Genomic DNA, 19,798 nt, shown 5'->3' on the forward strand with positions numbered 1-19,798 from the left:
CCACTGATGCATTAACAAAAACACTTTGCAAAAATGCTATGACATAGTTTTCTTTTATTTAAAAAGTTGCCTAGAACAGAGAGATATGTGTAGATTTCAGACAAATATGCAAATCACATTTTCTTTAGCACATCAAAAGGTGCATAATAAGTCAAGGGCTGCACAAATCTTTGCATAGGACTAGACTCTGCAGAAAAAATATCTGTTAATTTAGACCAATATTGACTGAACATGTAGAATGTGTGTGTACATGCAGTATCGAGCTAAGCAAGAGGATAAACCCCCCCAAAGAAACCTTTCCAGTGTTAAAGACCTTTAGAAGAATAGCCCAGAGTTACCATCAATACATCATTGGGCCATTTCAGGTTTTTATTGCTAAATGATGTGTCAGTGTGACCTGCTAATCAGGGCACATCAACTGTCCAACATAACTGTCATGTATGAAATATATAAAAATATAGATATATGTCATCTCACTCAGTTCACACAGATGCACGACCTAATTTAACATCATTCTGGATTAGAGGGTTTCACTGTAGGAATATAAATACAGCATAACTTGATTTCATAGGTTTTGAAACAAGTGATAAGACGGATACAGTTTACAGCCTATGTATTATATGCAAATATCATCCCGCCAAAAACTTCAAATTTTTAATATATTTGTAACTTGAAGATAATATTCTGATTACAACTGTTATAATTGTTTGAATGAATGATACAGTTTTAAAGAACAGCTTGAGGCATGGTTATTAGCTTCCTGTAAGTTAGCTCCAATGGATAGCTACCATAGACTGTGTAAAACAATGGCTAGCTACATGATAAGCTAGAGCTAGCATCTGGTTAGCTTAGCCAAGTGAAAAACTTGAAACGTCTTGTCACAGCTGCTTCAAATTCCGCAAACTTGTGACTCCAAAGCTTGGCTATCAAAAACTGATACACGTAGTCATCATATGTGGGAAAGAAAGGAGTTATGTACACTTATGGAGGTGTTGCACTTAATTGGGTGACTAAAAGATTTTGATACTTGTATTTCCATCACAATAACCATATGCTTTTGGCTACGGCATAGTTGATTTAAAGTTGTTGCATCAAAGAGAAGCTCCAAACAACTGTCAATGTGTTGTGTTTTTTCTTCTTTTTTAAACCTCTAGCGCCTGTAGGTGAAGTTTGTTGCCTATTTTCTTATCTAGCGAGCCGTCTGTCAGAAAGCTAACAACCATTGCTCCATGTCTGTATGATAAACTTTAAAAGGAGTCATATCTCTATGCTCTCACTCAAAACATGCACACAGGAAACAACCACTAAGACTTAGAAAGTCAGCTCTTCATGTAGGTTTTGCTGAAGAAGGCAACACTGTTGAATGCAGGTTCAAGACAAAGTCAGCTGTTGTATTATCCCCACAGCCAAAAAGGAAACAGGGATGTGAATAATGTTACCCACATTGAATCCTGCACACCTCTACCTGGTTCTCTTCCATAGTCTTTAGTTCAGGCAGAGGACATGCTGGTGCCAAGATTTAAAAGGATCAGCAGGACAAACACTCCCCAAGATTATAATCAAAGTGCTATTTACATACATATATACACATTGTTTTTGTCAAAATATAACCACTCTATTTAATAAATTAAACTTAACAAAAAACTGATATATTGTTTTGAAGTAACAACAAAATTTTAAACAGTGAAAAATAGAATTTAAGGAGCTAATATAAAATACACAGTAAAAAAAAAAAAGAGAGAGAAAAAAAATGTAAGTATGCCAACACCCAAATCAGCCTTCAAAGTAATTCTTTCTGGCGTCTGATTCAGGTCTTTACATTTAAATGATCCCATTAAGTCTTTTTTTGTTTTGTTTAAGAGAGAATAATATTTAAAAAACATATAGGAGAAAATACAGATTAAAATATTTTCCAAATGCTCTGAAGAGGTTTGAAAACCTAGCCCACTACCATGGTAATGACGATACTCTGCATTGACATAGATAGACCTTTCAGATTTAAGATGCTTGACAATCCTGTAAGAGCATATGAAGTGAGCGACCCTCCACCTTATGCTCTTTTGACACTGACATGGTGTATTGCTGTTTAAGTGCATTAGAACCGCTGCAGCACCCCCACTTCTCAGACCAGGCTGAAGCCTTCATACTGCTCCACAGCCTGGGTGAGGCGGCGGTGTACGATGTCTTTGGTCTGGTAGCGGGGCATGTCGAGCAGGTTGTAGCAGGTGTGGGCCACTGGCAGGTAGTGCTCCTCCGCTGTGGTGGACTGGATGACGATACGCAGGCTCTCCATGCCATGGATGGGAATACGGTCGCTGCCGGTAAGGAACACTACAAACAGAACAGAGGAGTTAAAATACATACAACTCGTATTCTGAATTTTGTTTTTATCTGGAAATACTGCAATAGCGGAATGGCTGTTTTTGGATGCATGAAGAGCAGAGTATGTGTGAGCCATAGCGTGAGAGCTGAAACCCCGTTCAGATCGAGTAAAGCCTGGCTCACACTACAGGATTCTCGCCTCGATTTAACCCAGTTTCGGTCCTCCCGACAACTGGGGAAGAAATCTGGTCAGGGACTAAAATCGGCCCCGACGTTCGGGCAAGATTATCTTCTAGTGTGAGCGGTTGACAGATTAATCTTTAGCCCCACGATCGTCTCACAGACTCGTCGGAGCCTCCCCGATAATTTTCAAACACGTTTGATATTTATCTGGATGATTACAACATTCATTCTCACTGAGGATGACAACAGCCAATTAGAAAAAGCCCCAGAGACCGTGCAACAGACAACAAACGCAGGCTCAAAGTGCAACTAAAAGGCTCCAGGTCAGCTGACAGCGCGCTCCATTGGCCCACTCGAGCCAGTTCAATAACGCCTTTAAAAATAACACATAACCACGCCATTTTCATACAGTAGCAAACTGTTGTTTTATCAGTGATGGGTGTGAGATCATGCCATTATTGGCTGATACAGCAACAGTTTCACCTCTGTCCCTCTGCGTGCGCGTCATGGATGAAAGGCACCGCTGCAGACAGCTCCGCTTCTCTCTCCTCCTGTCCCACCAGTGCGCTAAAAACCTCAGATCAAACAACTGAGCACATGTGGTGCATCACTCTCTCTGGTCAAATAATCTTGGTGAAATCCTGTAGTGTGTGCTGGTCAGGATTTTCAAATCCTGTTGTTAGAGTGTGCTTAAGATTTAAGAGAAGATGATCTGTGAATATTCTCCTTATGTGTGAGATACAACCCGATTTCAGAATCTCATGAGATTTTTCGAATCCTGTAGTGTGAGCCAGGCTTAATGAGGAAGTTCAAAGCTTACATAAGAACTGCTTCTTCTTCTCCAAAGGGAACTCGTGGAAAACCTCCCAGAACAATCTGATCGTTGGATGAGTGGCTGTGAATTCCCCTTTGTAAACGGCATTCTGTAGAGACAGGACGTGATGAAAATGTTTTTCCTTCATGTGTGAAGGCAAGAACAAGAGAGAACAAGATTCTCAAACCCCACACTGACCTTCTCCATCTCTTCCCAGTTGTAGTTGTTGTTGCCAACCACCATGGCCATCAGCTCAGACGGCTGGAACAGCAACAAGATTTCCCCACCACACACTTTCAGGAAGCCTGAGGAAAAGGCGGAGTACTGCTCGCTCACAGAGTCAGTGAACACATAGCGCAGGTAGGCCTCCACAAACTCCTTCCTGAAACACACAGTCACGTGGTGAGCACGCTTTCTCATCACTGATTCATTCTGCAGTCTCCTCAGGAGTCAAGCATTAATTCAGACATTAAAGTGTGACTGTAAACACTCTCTTCCTCCTTTATCGTGTTGTTTATCAACAACCTCTTCATCCAGCCTGACCTGAGGTTGCTTACACCTCAGTGACGTCTCACTCCAGGAGTTGCTCAGGTAGATTACACTGATAATCTCTTCAGCTCTAGTGTGACCTGGAAACCCCACAGAGCTTTGTGGTGTGTTTGTAAAAAAAGGGTCATATTTATGATCTTAAAAGCTCATTTAGCATCAGCAAGGTGTTTAAACAAGAGGTCAGACTACATAAATATAATTCACATAATGTTTTATACTTTGTGTAAAAGACATCAAGCATAGATTAATAGGGAAAAGCAGTAATTTCAAGTTAATTATAAAGAAAAATTATTTAGTGTCTACGAATTGAACAATCCAAATCCTTTCTTTAAGTATGCGCAGCATGGGCGTTTAATCATTTTCCCTTGTTGTTGTTGAATTATAGTTAAATATCTTAGTATCAAAGAGATTTCTGCAGGAACTACTTTCAGTTTTTGCCATCTGTCCCCCACCAGCAGACACGCTGACACCACCCACACCACAGTCCTGCATATAATGCTGCGATTAGTGCCAACACCACAAGGACGATCAGCAAAAATAAGACCCTGATGGTGGAAAAACCACATCTAACGCCACCTGAATCTTTTGTTTTCTATGTTTCGAACGTGAACATGACCTTCAGTTAGAACAATGGGGTACGAGCTGCCAGCTGTGTGAGCGCATGATAATCTCAGAGCTGGAATAAAAATAAATTAGAAGAGCGTGGAGTCATCTGTTGATCTTTCAAAGAGTACAGAGTGAGGGTTTTAAAAAATGAAAACAAGGTCATTTTGCAAGAAAAAGTTGATTGATTTGATACCTAATCTTTAAAAAATGCTGCCTCACCTGTTGTTTTTGTCCACACTAATGCTTTCTCCTCCAGGAATGAGCTCCTTAACTTCTGTCATGCCGTAGTTCTCTCTGGTGATCTGAGCATGTGGGAAATAAAGAGTCATACACTGATGTTCTTCAGATTTTCAACATTGTGGTGATGTTTGATGTCAATTTAAATGAAGAGGATGAAAAAAAATGAAGTGATCTTACTAACAAATAAAAGGTGCTGCTTAATATTGCTGAAAGCACGCTCTTGTTATAACACCTGCATGCATTTTGAAAGTTGCTTTCTAGTTGTTGTACATGAAAATTAGCATCTAGAAAACTTCAAAACATCAACTACTAGGCTACAGGAACAATGTTTAATAAAAAAAAAAAAGCCAGTTAAATGGATGATTATGATATGGACTGATTTTATCAAGGTAATAGCCCAGAAATCTTTAATTTATACATCTTGAAAGAGATTTAAAAGCCAGCTTAGCTTCTAAAAGCTGTAAAAAAAAAACCCTGAGCTCATTTAAATTTTACAGTTTTATAAATGTCACAGATAAAATGCCCTCACAGCAAAGTTGAGGAGAAACATCTCTTCCACATCATTCCCGTCATAGTCTAGAAGTTGCTGTAGACTCCTGCCAGACAGACAAACATGATCAATTCAGGACAGTGAACACAACATTGGCTTAAAACACATTTATCATTTACACGGTCTCTTTTGTGTGGTCTGGTTTATTACTCTATACTTTTTTATTTTGGAAATATCCGTGGATCTGTATTTTCTACCTCATCAGACAGTTTTGGACTTACACCTGTCATCCCTGGATTTAATCTGCCCCTGTTTGGCGTCCAGATTGAAAACCAGGGATCAGCTGTGCCTGACAGCTGCATGGATCAAACAAATATATTAAGGGGACGCTCACAACTGTCTGTTGGATTTCAAGTAGAGTGCTGTCACATTTACCAATAATAGAATCGGAAATGACTCAGCGAGAGTTTACTGTTGATATTCGAGAGGAAAAATAGAGAGCGTGAAAATGGACAAAAAGTTGTTATTAAAGAGAAGACTAGTGTACACTTTGAGGTTATTGAGTAATCTTAAAACACTGAAATATAAATAAATAAATCCCAAAAAAGATCTCTTTAATCTCAAGTAAGATTTAAAACATATCACAAAAACTGTTTGTTGGCTCAGGTCCTTGAACGTTGTGTTGGACGTGCTGACTCATCTCTAAACCAGTAGTTTGATAAAGCAGCTACACTTACAGGAAGTGCTGACTGTGCTCTAAATTAGGAAAAGAGGCTTTTTTGGTTTTATCTAACTTATAAGCAACAAGAAAGCAGAAAAAAGTAATAATTTAATAAAAACCTTAGTCTTTTAATTATATATGAGGAAAGGTTCTGGTTGACTGTTGGTTTCAAATTTGATACAATCTAGACACATTTGTGTATTATCAGATAGTTTCTTGTTTGTTTTGTTTTCAAGTATTTTAACATAATCCATCACAAGATTTAGCCATAGACTGTATATAGAGTGGACAGCGTGGCTCCGCCATTTACCAGTGTACGGTTTTAAAGCCAAAATACTCCTGTCAGAGGCACCGCCGTTGGCAGCAGTTGTGCAGCCAGAGTCTGCGCAGGAGAGGCTATGAGGGCCTCAAAGAGAATCTGAGTGGAGCCAGGTGACAATTTTTTTTTTTTTTTCTCGAGAGTCTAATCTCTTCTTGGCTCTTCTTCCCTTCATGTTTTGCAATCCCCTAAAAAAATACACAAGAATGTCATCATTGTTAAACGTGACCTAAAGTCGCGTTTTTAACCTCTTATGACTAATGAAAATGAAACTTTTCAGAAAAAAAGAGGACTTGAAGGCAGCCAAATAATATCTTCAAATCACCACAACAACCGGATGTGAGAAACATTTCCACAAGGTGTATTCATTTTTTAAAGTTTGACCACAGCCCATCTGGAATGGCTGGAGAGACAGATTTTTTACCTTCACTGCAGACAGCCACCAGGGGGAGCAGTTTTTGTGGCAACCTCACTTTGAGCCAAGCAAGATGGCGTCCATTTTTTTTTACCGTCTATGATTTTAGCAGGTACAATGCCGACCAAGACATGAAAACATTCAAAATGTTTTCCTCAGAGGTGCTTCTACCTGGCCTCAGTGGGTGAAAGCTCCATTAAGTCCTCCAGCGTTGTCACAACATTGAGCAGCTTCTTATAGAGAGCCAAGGGGAAGTGGAGGTCCACCACTGTGGAGTTGTAAATGGCCAAACCGCAGATGATGCCGATCAGATGAAACCAGTTCTGCTCTACGAAACACTGAAAACACATGAGAAGAAAAATGATCTCATCATCAGACACTTGTTTTCTTTATAAATCTTATTCAACCCTGACAGAATGCAGGAAAGTGACTTCACGTTATGACACCTTGTTTCTGCCTTTAAAACCTTTGAGGAGGACCTTGAACAAACTCCAGTGGGAGTTTTTGAATCTTTTCCCTTCTTCCTTTAATGCTTCAGACATCTTACTCTCACCTCTCATAACGTCAGAGTAAATCTAGATGACACTGATGTTTTGAGATGTAATGTCACAATGACTCTGCTCAGATCTTTATTACTTACACTTATGAAACAAGTAGACTTTTTGGAGTTCAGGGACATGATTCCCTCATGAAAGTCTGTGTTTTATCAGTCTGAATGTTTCCACTGGCACATTAAACCATGTACACTAGCAGAAACATTACACATTCTTGGAAAACACAGCTGGTGGTCAAAATACAGCCAAAGCATTTATGCTGATGTAGAATGATGTAAGACTCCCCAAAGCAACAAATAATAGAATCTGAAACATTTACAAATATTTCTGAGAAAACAAAAAGAATTTAGTCACAAATGTGATCAATTGCAATCTTGCTTGTCTCTACTGCTCCATTTCACAGCACTGATAAACTTATATAAACTTTTATAGCTGCCATAGTGTCAAACAGGAACATGTTAAATCAGCATATGATCCAGAGCCACACACCTTGTCTGAAAACCAGAGCAGGTGGGAGTCTTTGTAATGAGTGAACATCCCATAAACTGGATCCATCAACTCCTTTAACAGCAGCAGGAAGAACTCCTTAGTTACTCCACCAGCATCTACAGCTTCCTCTCCATCAAAGATCACCTGAATGACGGGAGATAAAGGAGATTTTATCTGTGGTCGCAATAAAAGAACTGCTGGGACCTGTATGCGCTTTGCTGTAGCTCTCACCTTAAGTGGTTTCTTAAGGTCCACATCAGAGTACATGGTGAGCTCCCGCAGCGTGTCACTAACTAAATGGTTCCTGCGCACATGGAGCACCAAGTAAGGGTTCCTTGCAAGGTGGGGTTCCAGCGTGAGCAGCATAAAGACATTGTGCAGGTTTGCACCACTGACTGCCATCTTTAGAATGAGAAAGATAAGGAGTCAGATTCAGAGATAACACAGTGCTGTTAAGAAAACAACAAAGAGAGGTGAGCTACCTGCATTTGCAGTTCAGCATCTGTTTGCAGCATGGTTGTCTTGGCTTGAGCGTTCAGTATGAACGGGTAGGCACATAGGTTCACTGAGGGAAAGTCACTCTGCAGGAAAATGAGGATAGCGAATTCATACTTTCAAGAGTCATCACTATGAAATGTTAAATGAGCTGTTTGACGTCAATCTGTGAATCACCTACCTGTGATGGTGATGATCCAACTTTCTAAGAATGCAAAGTGAGGAAGCAAGAAAAGTCATGTGAGCGGATTTGAAACAGAACCTTGCTGTTAATAAAAATATACATGTAGGACGCACTCACAGGCACTTTATGGAAAAAGTTTCACAATGTAAGTTGATGTGTGTTAAGAGTGTGTGAATACACTTAAGGTTGTGTGAGGACTTACAATATCAGCTTTACTCAGAAACCATTTGAGGTAGTCTTCCTGGATGTCCACCAGGCTAGTGATGTCTGGGATATAGAAATGGTTGTACTCCACATGGTGGGCCTTTAAGTTTACCTTGGTGACATGGAGAGAAACGCATCAGATGTTCATCTCCTTGGACAACACTGAGTTGAAGATTGCGGAAAGCAATAAGTGATTTGTGTAAGTACCTTGTGGAGTTTCTCCAGCAACCTTAATGTGGCAACAAAATAGTTCTCGTAGAAAACTGGTACAAGCAGCGTCTTTCCTCCAGTTAGCATAAACACAACGATGCTCTTGTACAGGTCAACCATCCTGGTGAACACCCGACCGTCTACAAAGCACCACCAGTTATCTGCAGGTGTAGAGCAAACAAACTGTTACTGCAACACAAACTTCACTGTCACTAACAATAACAAGACATCACATGATGAGTTTGACATGATGTGGTGATCCGTGTTATGTGATCTGTGTGGATAAAATGAGAGCATGCAAGCATGATACCCAATACTTTGCTGGGGTTGGCATCTAGCCGGAGGATGGCCATCGCCAGGGGAATAGTGAGGCGGATGTAGTTCTTGGAGTCCTGCAGAGCTGGGTACTCAGACAAGATGAGGTAAATCCTCATGGCCTCAACATCAGGAGGGGAGCGGGGCAGCTGAGGGATCAACAAACTCTCAAAACTCTTGCTGGCCTGTAGAGACAAAATATGTATATTTAACTTTAAATTACAAAGAAGAAAGAACAAGATTCACTGTCATGTGTTTGAAATGTACACATATAAACAAATAAACAGGAGATACCATTCATTTCCATAATAACTAGGCAACAAGGAAGAAATATTGCTCAATAAATTTGGGAGAGGCTTTTAGTGGTTTGGAATTTGGCCTCTTTCTCCAAACAGATTATAAGTTGTGTTGCTCTAAAATGCATGAACCAGAAACCAAACATTACTGAGCCAATGTCAGAGGGTATGACTCAAGATCTGCCACAGAACAAACTGCATCTAAAACAAGATAGTTATTTACATACCCTGCTTTAAAAAAAAAAGCCAGAAAGTCAAGTATGTGAATGTGTCTTCTTTTTATTCTTTATTAGAGTGACAAAGACTCAAACAGGAAGCTAATTTGAAGCTTGTAAGAGAAAAATATAACTGTTCAGCTCCAGCAATTACTTCTTTTTGAGAACTTATTAGAGTAAAGAAAGAGGAGCTGAATTTAAAGCAGTGGTTAGTTCCTCTATTGTGACCTTTAATTACTGTTTCTTCTCTTTCAAATCTTGATTCTTCAGAAAACTGGAGACAGATTTGACCTCACTTCAGGTTTCTGAGCCTTTGATGAATGTCAGACTTTAACTGTTCTCTCAGACTGCCTGCCAAATGATTTACCATGTTGGCCAACTAGCAAGCTGACAATTTTACCACTTTTGCAACATATCACTAGGAGACACTGCGGAGTAATGTAATTATAGCCTCAGATTCTTTTATTCTCTTTATTTCATATGTATTAAAAGGGGTCACAGTTGGACGAATCATAAAGAAGTGCTACACAATGATGTCATACATTTGTGCCCAAATGGTGGAATGAATTACCTAACTCCAGAGATCCACAGAGCCCCTTTCTACTTTAAAAAAAGTCTGAAAACTCATCTGTTCAGGGAGCACTTGAGCACTTAATCTGACCTGTCTCCTCTTTGTCCTCAGGGGTAGAATGAGTCAGAAGGCCTCAGACCCAGCTCTTAGTGAATGTTGTTGAAGGTTGAACAATATTGTTGCTGCAATTAATTGTAGTTAATTATGGACAAATTTTTCTACATGGGGAAAAAACAAAACAAAACAAAACAAAACAAAACAAAATCTTCTTGCACTTAACGGCATCACCTAGTTGCACTAACTAATGTTATCCCTTCAGTCAAAATTCTTGCTTGTGTTGTGTGTGGTTTTGGACAAAAAGGTCGGCTAAATGCAACCGTAGAACTGTATAACTGTGTAACTGCCATGTACTCAGAAAGTTATAAATCACTAGTCAGTACCTGCTCCAGGAGTCCAGAGAAGGCTGGTCTGCTTAATCTCTCAAACAGCATCCTGACAGAGTTGAGATCGATGCCTGGGATCTTTGGGTTGGTTTTGAAATGCGCGTCATCACTGGAAAAGCAAACAAACGTGATTATGTTTGGAACATGTTTAATATCTCAGTGATCTCTAACAGGGTAAAAATAGGTCAGGGCTCAGATTCAGGAGCTTTATGGTAAAGCCTTGATTTAAAGGGAGCACGTTACTTTGGATGAAAAACAGTGTACTGAAAACCTGACATGTGGCAGGTCAGCTGTGAGCTAAATCCACCGAACGGGAACACATACAGAGCCAGAGTGAGGAACGCTTTGGAGAACACACTCAGCCTGAGGGTATTTCAGTCAATCCATGAGAAGATCTCTGCAGACTGGGAGTCTGAACCATCTTCACCACCCAACAAAGCCTTTCACGTGAAGCACAGCACCTATTTACAGCATCAGCCTTCATGTTCTGAGTCACTGTACTGAAACACCACATCTGATGGTGTGCAGACTATGTGGTAAACAAGACCCAACCATGCCATTAGTACTCTGGTGCCATATGAATGCAGATATAAATATTTAGGTGTAAATGATGTCTAATAATCAGCACAAGACAAAAAAAAATCCACAATGATTAGAAACCCTTACATTTAATTCTACAAATGTACCAATGTGTAAGCATCAAGTTAGAAATTACTCATTACAGAATGTATTGAACTATGATATGGGTACAAGATAAAAGTAGAACAGCTAATTTCAATTCCTCTATATACCTCTGTGTACTTTAAGTTCTTTAAGTAGAGAAGAAGCAAAGACACTCCAAAGTATGACTTTGAGTAACTGTGCAGTATCTGTTTAGAGAGAAAACCTTCTCTTGATTGTTTGAGTACCACCCCAAGTACTTCCTGGTGTGTCTTTTTAGACAGAAAAGTGTTAAGATCTGTTTTCCACCCTGATGGCCTCAAAAGTTCATACCATGTTTATGATAAGTATCTGCTGATGAGTGCAGCAGAGTCCTCACTGCCTTTTACAAAGGGTTACAGCCACTGACCACAGAGAGCAGCAATCTCAGCCCTTACTGTCAGCATGTTTTGTTGTTGTTCAAGACAACATGCCAAGATAGTGTGGGACATGTTGGTCAGTGCATTCAGAGACCATTATTAACTACAAGAAAGTACAAGTTGATTTTTCCTGCCAATGCTAATAAACTTCAGTCTCATGGTGGGATCATTAATCATGTGAGACTTTTTTAAATCAGAAAGGGAAAATGTCTGCTAAAATGTGTGATTTTTTTCTCAAATCTTTTTTCATTTTCCGAAATATTAAGTAAAATGAATTATTTTACTGAACGGAACATTCCCCGAGGATTGGAGGGGAGAAACAAGATATAGCATTGTGTCATAAACTGTACATCACATCAGCTTATGTAAACACTATCTTACCATACCTTTGGTCCAGAAAGCTGCCGTTCCAACAAGCTGTGGACGAGAGCTGGATTATGATGTCACTGTGAACAAAATGGTAAAATATCAGCCTAACAAGAACAGAGAGGACAAACCTGAAATATACTTCTTCACTGAGTATAATTTAGGTTGAGAAATCAATGACTGCACACAGAAAATTTCAAATTTCCACTTTTATCATTGAACTTACTTTGTGACGCTGGAATCTGGGCTGTACATAAGCTTTAACCTCCATGAGTCTAATCTCTCATACGTGATCGGGGAGAGGCTTCGACTGATATTAATCACTCTGAAGTCTTCTGAGGGGACAAAACTCTGCAAAGGGGAAGACAGACACATAACAGCACAAACATTAAAGTTTGTTTGCATTTGGTACTTCCTTGGAGGGTGTCACAAAGATACTTATTTAGTGGTCTGGTAAAATAATTGGACCACGCCTGAGAGATAAATGTTGTCACTGAAGTTGCTGATTGTTTATTACGTTGTTATCAGGATACATTCCAGACAATTTGCTGGATATCTGTGGCTCCATATACAAGCTGCTCCTATACAAAACCTGTTTTTGTCTTGATGAAAGTGCCACCCTGTGGCAGTCACTGGAACTGACTGAATGGAAAAGACCAACAAAAAGGATTTGGGTTTAATCCTGGTTTCCTATCTGTGGTGATATTTAAGAAAATTCCACAGTTAAAATAGATTTATAAACCAACACTCATTGGTTGTTTCACTGATTAACCTCTAATTTTTTACATTAAAATTACAACTACTCTTCTTTTACATAAAAGCTAGACTTTAATCAGCATTTTTTTTCTGTTTTATCATGAACGGATGAACATTTGTATTGTGGGTATATCTCCAAAGTTGACAGTTAAACTACAGCCAGTATTTTTTTCCTGTGCAGACACATTTTAACATGTTGTCCATGTATTATTATTGTTATTGTAATATGTGTGCAGTAAAGTAAAAAAAATGTAAATTACTGCTTTGAAATCTGAGTAAAGTGATGGTAATTAACAGGAGAAGCAGTGATAAATATATTTGAAGTCAGTTGCTAGGGAGGCAGTAAGCCTCCTAGAAACTGTTAATAGAGTGAATCACATACCTGTTCAGAGGAATACAATAAGAAGCTATGGTCTCCTCCACAGATAATTCTGGTCACTGTGTAACGCTTTGAATCTAATAAAGAAAGGAAACAAAACATTAAATGTGAAGCCTGAAACAGATTTCCGTATGACCATTACACCAAAAAATATTATCAGGATTTAGCTGATCTCTCATCTTTATAGCATAAACTTGGGTTGATATTTTACAGTATGCTTGGTGTTTGAGTTCAGATTTTCTTTTGGAGTGAATTCAGATTCACACCTGTACATCAGTGAGAAGAAATTAGAAAACATAATATGCACCATTCAAGCATATAAGGAAAGCCATTTAACTCAGTTAACCATATATCATGTGTACTAAGCATGTTTCAAAGTGATACCAAGTCTCCCTTTTACCTGATTTATTGGCATTTTGAGTCAAGAAACTGGCCTTGACAGGAAATGGACTTTTGGCATCTCCCAGAACTCCAGTGCCCAACTGACCATGGCTGTTACAACCAAATGCATACACAACACCAGTGGAGGGCACAAACGCCAACGTGTGGTGCCTGAAAGAAAAACAAATACAATATAGGATGCAAAAAGGCAGCCTGTGTAACTCAGATGAATTAGGTTGCCCATAAAGCGTGATATAAACTATTAAAACTTTGATTTAGAACAATTAAAATGTGCTTATTGTAACTTATTGTACATCTCTGTATACTGCACACTTATGGACAAACTATAAGAAAAAGGCTTACACAGGTAACAGATACAATACAATATATAATTACTTTAGAATGTTACAGAAGAGACCAGGATGGCAGAGATAGAGTAACATGTTAGCTGGCATTAGTGCTCTTCCAACTGTCTTGAGAAATCTTCCATAAGTGCTTCCTGGAATGAGATCACCTTCTATCTCCTATCCAATATCAAATATAGTATTGTTTCACATGACACCAAGCTCCGGAGAAATTGAATAAAGCATATCTTTTTTTAAGATACAAGTTTAGATTTATTTATCATTCTACTATATCTAATTAATGGACTTTAATTGTGCCTTTGTATAATTCTGTTTTGCGCTGTAATTTTATGTATTGTGTTGTCTTGACCTTGAGCCCATAACAAAGTTTGAACTGAACCAAACTGATTTTTCACCCTATAGAGGGATGTAAATAATGTACCTCTGGTTTGTCTGGCTTGAATAGAATATTTTGTAATAATCTTAACCGAATACACACAAATGTAAGACAAAACATTTCCATATTTAAAACGTGACTTGACAGCATATTTCAATCCTGTGTCTTATCTCAGTCTTAAGTTTGTCAATGAGGTACAAAAAAGAGGACAGACTTGTGCAGAGTTTTATCAGATTGTGTAACTCTGAAAACAACTTTACCTGCCACAGGTGATCTGGGAAACCTCAGTACCCATCAGCTCCAGCACTCTTCTGGGTAAAAGCTCATTATTGGTGGAGCCATGGCCCAGCTGACCCCAGGAGCCATCCCCAAATGTAAACAAGCCACCATCCTGAAAGTGAGACAATGCAGATTACTCTGTGTTTGCCGAGATTGTTTGAGACATTGAAGTGCAGTCAGTGAACAAAGGACTTGTTTTCAGACTGAAACATAACAATAAATCAGTTATATAACAAGATTTGGATTTTATTTACAGAATTAAGGTCGTATTGGTTAATATATTCACATACAAGAGGACGCAAGCCTGTACAAAGAAAAACCTCAAAAAAGTTTTGAAGCAGCAAGCAACCAAACCTTACTACCAAACATTTGGAAGCATGCAATCAGAGACAACATGATAAACTCAGTTCATGGAGTTATTTTGTCTGCAAAGCACAGTTGGAAGGTCTTCTACATACATACCTTTGTCAAGGCTGCAGTGTGTTCATCCCCACAGCTGATGTGAACAACTTTTTGAGATCTCAAGAACTTGATGTGGCATGGGACGGCACGATCTGACAACAGGAACACAAAAAAAGTTGGACAACAAAAACAACCAAGTTCACACTGTTCTACACTGACGCCTGTTTGTAACGAGTTCAGTTTTGTCAAAAACTTTTATTAGTATATCAAAAAAATGTTCTATGACACTCAAATTATAACAACATGCGACACTCACAAAATTGTGATCATAAAAAAAAAAAAACTTCTTCCTTTGAGTATTAAATACCAGTGTCTGGCTACTTATCACTTTTTACCTTGTTTATCATTGAGACCCAGCTGTCCAGCTTTGTTCTTGCCCCATCCAAAAACAGCTCCGGACAGAGAGAGAGCAAAGCTGTGGTCCCCCCCGGCAGTGATCTGTGCCAAAGGAATCCCTGCCAGGGACTTCAGGGGATGGGGGAACAGTTTGCTGGACTCTCCTTTCCCCAGACCGAGCTGACCATTGGTGTTCTGGCCCCACGTGAACAGCTGGCCATCTGGGAGGATAACATGGTTAGCAGTGCATCAGTACTTCTTACCATTAAATGCAAAAACTTAAAAATCCATTTTGTCATTTGGAACATTCTAGACCTGGAAACCCTGATATATTGTTATTCTATCTCTTCTATTTCAAGTTTATACTGGTTATAGAAATTCCCTTCTTCTTAATAAACCTTTAATCAGGTCTGTAGTGTTTTTGGTAAATGTTAATTTGAATGACAGGTGTCTCAGTTTATCACTCTGAGTCCACAGTGAAAATACAACCGTTGTCATAGTAACACAAAAGTTAAAAGAATTTTTATCTTAGGAAAGATAAGGCACAATATGGCAGTGGAGATGATTGCAGGATGCTTATAGATGCAAATTTTGATATGTCATCAGTCTGACTGAGTTTGCACATGAACCAGAAATTTAAACATTGCAATGACAAGATATTTGCTTCCTACCTCTTGAAAGTGCAATGCAGTGCTGATTCCCACACATTACTTGAGAGATTCTGTGGTCACACAGCCTTTTGACCAACCTGGGAAGATATATACAAATATTCATTAGATCAAATATTAAAACTACAAAGATTTACTGAATAAGATTGATGATTCATCACACTGAAAAATCAAAACTTTCTGAGTAAAAAATCCTGTCTGAAAAGGTTTGCTTTACAAAACTGTGGACATACCCACATTTTCCTTCACTAATCCCATTTTTTCTTATCATCATCAAATGGTATTATGAAAACAACTCAATTTCACATTGTCCAGGAGGAATAAGTAAGCCCTTTTTAAGCCCACTACCTGAAGGACCAACCATAAGAAAACTATTTATTGTCATTTTAACAATCAAACAATGCTATCTTTTTTTTCCAGCAATCATCACATTGCATTTGTTTACCAGATAAATAAGCATTTATTTTCACTTGTGTGTAGAATTTTTTGTATTTCCTTCTGGTGTCAAGTGCCTGTTTACTCAGTCACCTCGGTATTCGAACAGCTGTCTCTGAGGTCCCTAGGCCCAGCTGGCCTCCTTCACCAGCCCCCCAGGCAAACACTTGACCCTGCTCATTCACCGCCATGGAGTGGGCCCGACCACACGATACCATCAGGATCTTTTGGGTATCCAAAGCTCCCACAAGCTCTGTGAAGAGGAGGAATATTTCAGATCTCATTTGTAAGGTGGTTAAATAAATGGACGTTGCAATAAAAAAATATAATCAGTGCTTGAACAGTTTGTGTTTTCTAGAACAGTTTTTGGTTTCTTTCCTGCACACTTGTCACCAAAAACTTTAAGGTTTTCACAAGAATTGTTTGTTGAAAAATAAGTTTTATTTACTCAAGGTGTATCAAGTCTTACATTCATTCATTGTTGTCACAGCTTCAACCACATGTCAAAATAACACATAGTACAAACTTGCACCCACATCATAACAACAAACCCACCGCCACTATCTGCAAACACTCCCCCAGCCAGAGAAGTCTTAAAAATCTGTATGTGTTCATTCTTAAGTCTGGTGTTCTCAACAAAAACCACAAAGAAATGGAGACACTTTAACAGATATATTTATTCTCATGCTCTGAGTGTGTGCTTTGCATTCAATCAAATTCCACATTTGAACCACATCCAACAGCTGACAGATTTCAATAACACCTTGTTCGACAACATTCTCACATCTGTTTGATGACTTTTCACGCCCACACAAAGAAGAGGTGCAGTGTAGTGCAACATAGTTCTAACTTGTAATGATTAACCAAAGGTTAACTTACCCACTGAAGTCCCTGGTTTGTCATGACCCAGCTGTCCACAGCTGTTAGAACCACAAGTGTACACACTTCCATCGTGCAACAGGAACATTGAGTGTTGCCCTCCACACGCCACCTCCTTCAGTCCTCGACCGCTGAACACATGACAGATCCTGGGTTCAAACATGGGGTTCTTCTCCACACCCAAACCCAACTGTCCATCCTTTGCATTCCCCCAACAGAGCATGTTGGTGCGGGAAGGGAGCAGTCAGCACTAAAGTGAAGGAGAAGAAAGACTGGTGCCGATGGAGGAAGACAAGAAATGATCAGGCTTGAGAGCAGCCCCGCTTTCTCCTCTTCATATAAATCCCAACCCTTAGAAAAAACAGAAACAGGCCTATTAGGCATCTTTCTTTGCTGAAACAGATGCTAAGCACTGTACCCTTCATGTGAACCCTCAATGTATTTAAGTAAAGATCTATGGGTGTGGCTGTGTGTGAGAGTGATGTAAGCTGTATGTCAGAGGAACAGACAGTGTGTTTAAATAAACTCTGTCAGTGTAATCCCTGCTTAAGCAGCTCCTAGCAGTCCTACCTTGCTGTCATTTTATGTGAGGAACAAATGTACATTGCTGAGTTAGCAAGAGGCCATGAATTTCAATCAAATCAATATCAAACATGAAAAGAGAGAAAAATGAATAGAATAAGACACTAACGAAGCTAAGAGCCAATATTAATTTGCTCAATGCTCTCCCTGCATATGAGATTGTGTGTATTATGAGGTACGTGACCAAGGAGGTAAATGATTTATATTATCTTTGTTTTGGTGGAAAAACTATAAACACAGCAGGAGAATAAAAAGTAGACAGATAGTAAACAGCAGCATGTCTGTGAGGAGACGTCAATAAAAAGAAAGATTTAAAAAATAAAGAAAAATATTTTGAGAAAACTAAAAATTAGATGTACAATAGCTACAGGTCATACTTAAATCCAGTGCACATTTACGCATGGTTTGGTTTAGGGTGGTGTGATAATTCTAGCTAAGCCTACCCATGAAGCGTTATGCATTACTATTCCTGTGATAACTCGTGCTATCTTGCTGTTACACCCTTGGCTTGAGTTCCTTGTAAACAGTCTTGATCAATTTTAAATGACATTACCTGAATCACTATGAAGCACTGCCATGAGAATTAGCTGATGCGTAGCTAATGCGCAGATATCTGTGTTTATGTACTGACCTGTACCTGAATAGTGAGCCTCATAATTTGTCTTAACATGCATGTTATTACAGTACGTTAGCTTGTTGTTGAGCGAGTGAAGAGGAGTGGCCTGTGTCTGCGATGAAAAGACATGTTTGACATTGTTTACAGGCGTACTTAACTATCTGTTCAGACATTAGATGGTTAAACAGTTCATTATCGAAACCTAAACACACGTCTTCGTGACCCACACTAGCCATTAAAGTTAACACTTCGCTGATGTTAGCTGGTTAACCTTAGCAAGCCACAACATAGCTTCCTGATAGTCTTATCGATAAAAACAGATAAACTCATCTACAAGAAAATATCTGTATTGTACGTACAATTGTTTTTGAAGAAAATCTGGTAAATTTAATACGAAAATGTGGTGTTTACCTGGGTAGATGCATTATGATATTTGGGCGTTTGGTTTCGGTTCAGCTGAGAAATCCAGGTAGGAAGTGCCAATGCTGTCTACGTCACCGGACGTCAGACGCAAGAGAGCTACGTATGGTCCGCTGATCAGGAATCACGTAAGTGCCCTTTTAGCCCAAGAGATTTAAATTCAACCCCACATCCTTCATACTAGATGCGAAATTTTTGGGTTTTTTAATCAATTTTTGCAGTACAAAGTTGGAGCCAGTGATTTTAATGACAGTGAGCAGATTTCATTAAACAGTTGTTTAGGGCTCGTTGTTTATAGCTGAGGCTGGGAGACATATATGTTAAAGTTGACGTCTCCTGCATATTTAAGATAAGTATATGGCTGGCATCCTTCTGGTGCATCAATGGAAACGTTTTCAACCTAAAGAAACAAGGAAATGTGGTCAATGACACTGAAGTAGTTTGAGCTTTGACAAAGTATTGTAATGAATAAAAAAGCTGTTCAAACCATTTCTTCAACTTTCAGATAGGTATTCTGTTGTAGATGGTACAAAATCTTTGAATTGTGCGTTGAGCGATACCCGGGAAATTACAGGGCAGCTACAACAACCGTGGGTTCAAGTGCCCTGCAGCCACAATACCAATGGGGTCATGTTTCTTAGTTTTAGAAGGATTGAAGCTAAATTATCAGACGGGTTCAATTGGAAACTGTCTAACATTAATACACAAACAATAATAGAGCATTAATAGACTTAATTTCGTGTTACATAACATCAGGAGAAGACGACAGTGACATTTAAAAGAT

At 39.0% G+C, this 19,798-nt stretch overlaps 1 protein-coding gene across 1 annotated transcript; it reads right to left on the reverse strand.

The window, feature by feature from the left end:
- Positions 1-37: 37 nt before the first annotated feature.
- Positions 38-19,784, reverse strand: herc3 (HECT and RLD domain containing E3 ubiquitin protein ligase 3). The gene is made up of 25 exons (XM_074685822.1): positions 19,006-19,784; positions 17,397-17,747; positions 16,611-16,770; positions 16,086-16,162; positions 15,414-15,635; positions 15,079-15,170; positions 14,598-14,728; positions 13,616-13,767; positions 13,219-13,292; positions 12,307-12,431; positions 12,101-12,160; positions 10,633-10,744; positions 9,106-9,295; positions 8,793-8,956; positions 8,584-8,697; positions 8,379-8,402; positions 8,185-8,283; positions 7,934-8,104; positions 7,703-7,846; positions 6,831-6,997; positions 5,244-5,310; positions 4,694-4,776; positions 3,518-3,701; positions 3,326-3,428; positions 38-2,331 (listed from the first exon to the last, which is right to left on the reverse strand). The coding sequence occupies exons 2-25, from the start codon at positions 17,617-17,619 to the stop codon at positions 2,123-2,125; spliced, it is 3,147 nt and encodes a 1,048-aa protein (XP_074541923.1). The 5' UTR covers positions 17,620-17,747; positions 19,006-19,784; the 3' UTR covers positions 38-2,122.
- Positions 19,785-19,798: the final 14 nt, after the last annotated feature.

Source organism: Halichoeres trimaculatus, unplaced genomic scaffold (assembly GCF_033239565.1).
Source record: "Halichoeres trimaculatus isolate MK-OKI-2021-1 unplaced genomic scaffold, fHalTri1.1 fHalTri1_scaffold_2, whole genome shotgun sequence".
In the NCBI taxonomy this organism is placed as follows: Eukaryota; Metazoa; Chordata; class Actinopteri; order Labriformes; family Labridae; genus Halichoeres; species Halichoeres trimaculatus.